Genomic DNA, 8721 nt, shown 5'->3' on the forward strand with positions numbered 1-8721 from the left:
TATTGGTTTTACAAATGTATAGTCAGACTACAGGGGTGCCCAACCTTTTTTGAACCGAGAGCTACTTTTACAGGTAAATACACACTTCTACTTGTATAAAACTGACCTTTGAATGATTAATACTTCCTAAAATACTGCAGATCATTTATCGTACCTCTTTCTAATCTACACACATACAAGTATTTAACTGAAGTTATACAACGGTGTTGTTGATACAGAGCATGGCGTTTATTCACACGTCACATACTTCAGTGGATAATGTTTTCAAGAAACATTGAACAGTGATATGACACAGGGAAAAAAGAAAAGACACTGAACCCTTTCTTTGCCATTATATAAAAATAGTGTTGCTACAAAAGTATAAATTAGGCTTACTAATAAGACAACTCAGATCTGAAGCTATGAATCTGCTGCCAAAGTGCAATAAAAAAGACAAAATTAATAGAATCAAACCCTTTTCTTTTTTTTGCATTTTAGTAGAGTATACAAATAAATGCCTTTAAAATAGGATGCAAGGAACACTAGTTTCTTAACCTGAATTGATAATAGACTATAATCAATTTAAACAGAACAGATCTTAAAGTTTGCATTCGTATACCATTTGTACAATAATTATAATGAATAAGTTCAAACAAACTAAAACGTACAGGTGATTAATAACGGTATCTAACTTGAGTTTTTATTATATCAAAAACCTGTTGAAATGCTACTGTTTTTTACTGTCCCCCAAAAGCGCGTCGGCGCAGCCTCCAGGAATGCTTCTTTCACAACTTCGCCGTCTTTGAAAGACTTCATGTGTTTCGCAAGAACGTGACTGACACGATAAGATGCTCTGGTAGCAGCCTTGCTCTTGTTGTTGGGCCTGGTGAAAATGGACTGCTGTGCATGTAGCTGTCCTTTCAGGCCCCTCACCCTTTTGGGAGCGTAGGGCAGAATTAGGAGGGAATTCCGTCTCGTAGCGTTTGTGCACTGTTTTGAAATGCCGCTCCTAAATTACCCTTCTTCGATAAAGCCACGCTCGCATTGCAGATGAGACAGATGGACTTTGAATTGGAATAGATTAAAAAAATAATCATCCTCCCACTCGGAGTGAAAATGATATATTTTGGACTCTTTTGCTTCTGTCATTTATTGTGGTCTTGTGTGCGGACTGTCACTCCTGTTGTCACGGACAACGTCAGCAAACTAGTGCCCACTGCCCACCAGCCACGCCCCGATACATGGGGTCACGCCAATCAAGTGCATTATTTTGGCACAGGAAGATTTTTTTTTGGATATTAAAGATAAAACAGAATATTGTTGTTCTATTTTTAGACACATCTCGCGATCGACTGGTTGGGCACCCCTACATTATAACTGTAAAGGTTGTGGGCCACTCAATATAGGCCTACGATTTGCAATCCAATTAATGATAAATTATAAAGAAAATGTACAACAGTCTACTGAAGAATTATTGCATTCAAACTTGAAGAACAAAAGTCTTAAAATACTAAAATACCTGAAGCAAAATAAGTCAGTATGCAAAAATGAACAATTTCAGAATGATATATTATGGCATTGCAGTTATTGATGCATTAACGTTAATGCCTACACCACTTTAATTAGAAGTAGGCTATATTAGAAGTATAATATTAGAAGTATAATCATATTATGTTTTAATGACCAAACGTCACGCTATAATACTGCTTAAAGTCGGTTTAAAAGATGGGTGAGTCCTCAGCACTACGTAACTGAGAGACCTAAAAGGGATGTGACCACCTTCGGAAAAAACGACATGATTATGATTATGAGGAAGTGCGCTGATGCTCTCCAAGTCTAAAATCAAAAGTTGAAAGATATGTAAAGTTCCTCATCAGGACGTTTAAAGACATAATCTCCTCCTGCGGCCCCTCACTCGATCCTCAGCCCGGACAGAGGGCTCGTCAGTGGCCTGAAGGAGAGATGAAGACCCCGCAGATGATCCGAGATTCCCCGGTGCCTCTTCTGCTGCTGCTGACAGGAGTCTGCATCAACGGGTACAAGCCTGTCATCATAGTGCATGGCCTGTTCGATGGGCCGAAAGAGTTCAAAACGATGTTTCGTTACATAAACAAGGTAGGTTTCCAAAAGCTAAATATGTGAAAAGTGTTTAATTTAGGGACAGACTTCTGAAAGACAGAAAAAACTCAGACCTTCAAAAAACAAAACAAAAGAGCAGAACATAGAAACGAATACCCTAGGAAATGTTTATAAGTAAAGGTTATATTAATGTATTCAAATAGTGAGGCATTACCTTGTAAGCATTTGCAGCTTGTAAAAGTGCTTTTAACTACTTTGTAATTAACAAAATAATACATCATCATTTATGAGATGGTTATTTTGTGTATCAAAAGTCTGAATCTGCATAAATTGATGACTAAATTCACTATTAATCATCAAATAACCTCAAGTACATCTTCAAAGTATACCATTTATTTAACAAAACTATTTATAAAACATGATATTTGTTCCATCAGTGAGGCACCACTCAGTTGAATTATTTGAATGGACCGGTCAAACATCCAATTCGACCCAAAATAATTTATTAAACTTATTGCAGGCTTAATATAGTATAGCGATGCAGATTATTCTAAAGGCAGTCAGATTTCAAGAAGAGTGAAAATCAGCAAGCAGTTTTAATGTTAGGATTTCTGGCTCTCTGTCATATCTTATTTCTCCAGATCAGTTTTGTTTTAGAAGAATTAGAATAGAATTGGGAGGGATGAAACCCTCTTTTAATGTTCACACATGCAGAGCACACAGCACACACAGTGAAATGTGTTCTCTGCATTTAACCCATCCTAGTACTAGGAGCAGTGGGCAGCTATTGTACAGCGCCCGGGGAGCAATGGGAGTGAGGGGGGAAGGGGGGTGTCCGGTGCCTTGCTCAAGGGCACCACGACAGGGCAGGAGGTGAAATGGGACCTCTCCATGTAGCAGTCAACACTCCATATTTTTTAGGTCTGGTCGGGGACTTGAACCGGCGACCCTACAGCTCCCAGTCCACGCACCTACTGCCGGACATGACACCCACCTGACTGAATCGAATAATAACATAAACAGAAATCAGACTGGTAGTTTGCTGACTGTTGATTTGTTCTGTGTTCACCAGGGTTTTGTAACTTCCTTTGAATGATTGTATTCCTAGGTGCATCCAGGCACTGAGGTGAAGGTGATTGACTTGTATGACAACCTGTCCAGTCTGGAGCCCATGTGGGTGCAGGTGCAAGGTTTCAGTAAAGCCTTCGACGACATCGTGCAAAAGGCTCCTGATGGCGTCCATCTTCTGTGCTTCTCACAAGGTCCTAACACTGCATCAAACAACATACACTATTTAGCCATATAGAAAAATGTCTCTAAGCATCTACATCTGACAAAAGTCTACTTTTCATCTGTAATGCTACGCTAAGAACTAGCAATGTGTTTCAAAGCTGTTTATTTTGTATCTTAACTAGGTTTATTTTAAGACAAATGTACATCAGCAGGATTTGGGGTCTTGACTTTAGTATTGGACTGCTTCAGTGTAAAGAGAGTCATCAGTCAGTCTGAGAGAGACCAAGATAATGTGGAACAACTTTGGGTGTTATAATCTGTGCAAGGACAATCTCACAGAGCAAAGGAGAACAGTGTCAATTCAACCAAATATCCATCATGAGTATTTGTAAGAATATTAAGTTAACAAAGTTGCAAAAAACAATGCAGCTAGAAGATTGTTCATTGCATGACCTTGATGATCTGATTTGCCTTTCTCACACACACACACACACACACACACACACACACACACACACACACACACACACACACACACACACACACACACACACACACACACACACACACACACACACACACACACACACACACACACACACACACACACACACACACACACACACACACACACACACACACATACGCATACAGCAGAACAGTATACATATGTGGGCAAACGTTCATGAACGAAGACTAAACCACACAGACACACAGCTGTGCAGTGCAATGCAATATTTAAGCCATATGTTCAAAAGAAACCTGACCTGCACAAACACACATGAAGTTGAGGAACAATATCATGTCAACTCTTACTTCCTTATTTCGGGCATACCGAAATAAGCACCTTTTTCTACATGGTTTAGCTTTTAAGAAAACCTTTAACCAACTATTATGGACCGATGTCATTACGTTTAGTAGAGAACTATAGACGTTGGTCCGCTTGTTCAAAGTTTTAACGTACCCTGCAAAATATCTCAAACATATAGGCAAACAATCTATTTTATTCCGATGATGACTTTTAAAATTCTTTGACTTTCCTCTAATGCCACCAATAGGTTTTAGTTAAATGTCTTAACAAGAAACAAACTGTCAATCATTATGTATATGAGTTTCCAATGATATATAAACCAATACCTTGCAAAAACTACTATCATTCCCCTCAGCATCAGCTTTGTTCGTGTTTATTACTAGTTAGCGAATGTTTGCATGCTTGATGTGAAAACATTTAGGTTAAAATGATTAAATTACATAAAACACACAATAAAACCACAAGGTATTATATACTTGTTTATGTTGAAAACAATGTGACTCTGTTGGGCTGTGATCGACTGGATGGTCTTGATCCAGGATCCGGAGATACTCGGGATACTACGATAGTGAACATGGTCAACATTGTTCTCATTTTAAAGTGTTAGCATGCTTTGGTTAGCATTAGTTCAAAAACAATGCTATGTCAAATGTAAAAAGAAGCAAACTCTTACATTTTCAGTATGTTTTCTCCTCAAAGAGCAGGTTTCATACTTAAATGGTCTGCTGTGATCCAAAAGCCCTAATGGAGGAGATAGTAAGATGGATGGATAACATATTATATAGTTTTAGGCCTACATTAATATACATTTCTTCTATGTACAGCCTCACAACCTCTAGCCATTAAGGATAGTAGAAAATATCCAGTTTTGCTAGAACCTGATGAAATCAGAGTCATAACGTTCCAACCCTTATGAGATGCATTTTAGAGAAATTAAAAGAATAACTGCATCACATCTTATACTCTAAACTGGTTTGTCAGCATTGGCTTGATGTCGTGTCCTCTCCTTTTCTTTTAAAGGTGGTTTAATTTGTCGAGCACTTCTCTCCATGGCTCCAGATCACAAAGTGCACACCTTCATTTCACTGTCGTCCCCACAGGCCGGGCAGTATGGAAGTAAGGGAGCTTCATTTTGAGTTTTAATCCTGTCTGTATAACCCTTGTCCTCAAGGTAATAATGACATTTTAGGACTATCAGTTAATTCACAAGAACTTGTAACAGTAATGGTTGGTCTTAGATCCTGAAGCAGAGGTTTTCAAAGTGGGAGGAGCAGATTCTCAGTGAATGGAAAACACTATGCCACCAGTTATTTGTTAAAGAGACGGTTCATTTACAGTTTGGGTGATTTCTACTTTGCCAAAACAGAAACAAACTGCCTGAGGATAGACCTTTTCTATGTAATCGTATGTTATATTTAACAACAATATTAGGCTATTTTGGCTCAATTGTTGACAGTTATAGTTCAAATTATGATTTTGATCCAATGGACATGCATTTATTGAGTGAAACTAAGACAGTAAAGGGGTCAGGGAGCACCTTTTTCCAAGCTCTGTCTAAAGGGAGGCCCAAAGTCTCAGAAACCCCTGTTCTTAATTTCCAAACACTTCTTTACTCCACAGACACAGAATACCTGAAGCGGGTATTACCTGACTTCGTGAAGAAGACTGTGTTTCGTATTTGCTACAACAGAGTGGGACAGAAAGTGTCTATCTGCGACTACTGGAACGGTGAGCATGATGATTTGAAAAGCAGAACAATTTAAGCTTTAACCGAGGAGAACCAGCACCTACTAGTATTATATTCCCTGTTGAAAGGACAATACATATATCTATGAATGATTTCTCCACAGACCCTCACCATAGGTCCCGCTACCTGCAGAGCAACAGCTTTCTGGCGTTGCTCAACGGGGACAGACCTCACGGCAAAATGAAAGGTAGTGAAATGAATTAATTAAATGAGCTGTATACTTTTGCATGTGCAGTAAACATGTACAGACATGTATTTCTACATTTGACCTTCTCAGCATGGAGGGAAAACTTCCTGCGCATCAAGAATCTTGTGCTGATTGGAGGACCAGACGATGGCGTCATCACACCATGGCAGTCAAGGTTTCATCAAATTTACAATTTGTTCTTCAGTTTATTCTCCTTAATTTTTAAATGTTTGGGAAAAATACAAATAATTATTTAGTTTAGTTGAATATATTAGCATTCTTAACATAATGTCCTGGTATATATTTTCTCTAACAATGACGACATGCTAAAATACAAACATACTAAAAGATGGTTATTGGGTTGTTTACATTAATAAAAAAAAATCAGCAAAACACAGGAAGAAAACATGAACAAAAACAATAAAATAAAAAAGGCTAACTGAATAAACTATCACTTCCACAATTCTCATGATATCTGAAAAAACCCCAACCATTAATTATGTTTGCTTTTTCCTGCATTTTGCAAATTAAAAAAAATGTTTTTTATGGCATTAAAGTCTTTATAACAATTACAACTTTAATACGCACATGCATGCCAATATGAACGTTGTTTTTTTAATGGAGACCTGATGTTGCAATTGTCCTTTAATTATTTTATGATGCCAATTTTTTAGGGGAATGCTAGCTTTAAAAATAATACATTTTTATTTTTGAAAACGTGTGCATGTGAGTGCCACAATTCCCCCCAAATCTCCTGTGGTAGAAACACCCTTTGCTTAGAAACATATTGAGGTGCCAAACAAGGAAATGGTTTCTAACAGAGTCTTCAAAATGTGTGTTGGGTGAACAGTTTCTGGTCAAAACTGCAGCATCGGTTTCAAGAAGTCTTCACCTGGACTGACTGTTTCCTTTTTTTACCCACACAGCCACTTCGGATTCTATGACAGCAACGAAACCATTGTAGAAATGGGGAACCAGGAGGTAAGTTACAAAGTGATGTATGCATAGTATACACCATTGTATCACTTCTTGACTGAAAGCACCACTTCATTTTTACCCTCTGGGCCCTCTGCATTATTGTAGAGATCTCTCTCTTCCTTTTTCGTAATAACCCTCCCCTCTCTTCCTCTCTCTTCCCCTCTCCTTTTGAAAGTTTTACAGAAACGATACATTTGGGTTGAAGACGCTAAACGCTCGTGGCGACGTGTCGATGTGCCTTCACTCTGGAGTGAAACACGTTCAGTGGCACTCAAACTACACCGTGTTCAGCAGCTGCATAGAGAAGTGGCTCACTTGAAAACAGAGTGAGAGATGTTAATGCAAGCTATTAATTTAACTATAATAGAGTATATCATCTAAACTGTATTTCATGTATATGATTTTCATAAAAGACTAAACCAAAATACAATTTTTTTAAAGCTTCCATTCTTATTTCCTTTATGGCTGTGGGAAAAGAGACAATGGTTCTATATTTTAATGTTGTAGGTTCCAATAATGCATTTTAATAATGAGGTCAATTAATCAATGTTTAAATATTAAGATTGCAGTTATAGTTCACTTCTTTACCAGGTACATTTTTCGATTAAATATACCAAATTCTGAGGACTTTTTCTCCTAGAAATAGTCCATGGTACATTTGTCTAATGAACCTTTTTTATTAGGTTTTCCATTAAAACTTAAACCAAAAGGATACATTGAAATTCAATTTGTTTTAATCATGCTCAGATGGTCTTTCATGCAGGTAAAAGTCCGTCTGAAGCAGGCCATGCATCGTGGAAATTCATGAGCCATGAGCGATCAATCTCTGACCTCTGGTGGAAGTTTCTGGTAAAGAGTGAATTCACACAGCTGTGAACACTCATTTGACCTCAACTCTTCGGGGTTAAACTTTGAGGAATAATATCGAGTCTCAACCCACAGAGTGCAGCTTAGTGATATATTTCTGTCTTATGTGACTTAGTGTTAACTGATACTTTAAGAAGATCTGAAATGTTGTATCTGTATTAAATAAAGTATTGTTGGAACACCAATCTCTTAAGTATTATTTGTATGTTTGTTTTTTCAGACTTCTGCCCAAGCTATATAACTTTACATTGTATTGTGTTCCAGGCGTCATTTGCGCTGGAGACGGCTCCCACATCTACAGGAGAATCCAGTACATTATTGTCTTATCAAACTATTACATTTTTATCCATTTATGACATTGTCAGAGTGGCTTATTCATCTCTTTTATAATGTGTGTTTTGTTATTACTTTGGACAGCAGTCTTTTGTGAGGATGCTAAACTACAATAATAAAAAAGGCCTTTAGATACAAATAATTTTACAGTACCATTAAGAACAGCCTCAAAATCCATTTGCACAATAAAAGTGAAGAGATAGTCACCATAAAAACGAATATTCTGTCCCTGGTTTAATTTAAACCCTTTAAGATTGATCTTTAATTATCCTGTTTTATTGAAAGTTATGTTATCAAGCACATTTTAGGCTACATACTCAATTGGCCTCTGACTGCAGAGTATAGGTTACATGTTGACTCTTTAGCCCTTCACACATGATTGGGCTGTGATCAAACGCATTGATTGTAATTAATGAACTGATTCATGGGGTTGAGTTATGGATTGTGTGTTGGGCTAATAAAAAAAAGGTAAAGCTTACACACATATATATAGATTACAATACAAAT

General features: G+C 37.5%; 1 protein-coding gene across 1 annotated transcript; it reads left to right on the top strand.

Annotated features, from left to right (window-relative positions):
- Nucleotides 1-24: 24 nt before the first annotated feature.
- Nucleotides 25-8066, top strand: LOC117460552 (lysosomal thioesterase PPT2-like). The gene is made up of 9 exons (XM_034102049.2): nt 25-73; nt 1906-2094; nt 3167-3320; nt 5123-5218; nt 5723-5830; nt 5953-6036; nt 6127-6211; nt 6963-7017; nt 7190-8066. The coding sequence occupies exons 2-9, from the start codon at nt 1942-1944 to the stop codon at nt 7331-7333; spliced, it is 879 nt and encodes a 292-aa protein (XP_033957940.1). The 5' UTR covers nt 25-73; nt 1906-1941; the 3' UTR covers nt 7334-8066.
- The last annotated feature ends 655 nt before the right edge of the window (nt 8067-8721 follow it).

Source organism: Pseudochaenichthys georgianus, chromosome 16 (assembly GCF_902827115.2).
Source record: "Pseudochaenichthys georgianus chromosome 16, fPseGeo1.2, whole genome shotgun sequence".
In the NCBI taxonomy this organism is placed as follows: domain Eukaryota; kingdom Metazoa; phylum Chordata; class Actinopteri; order Perciformes; family Channichthyidae; genus Pseudochaenichthys; species Pseudochaenichthys georgianus.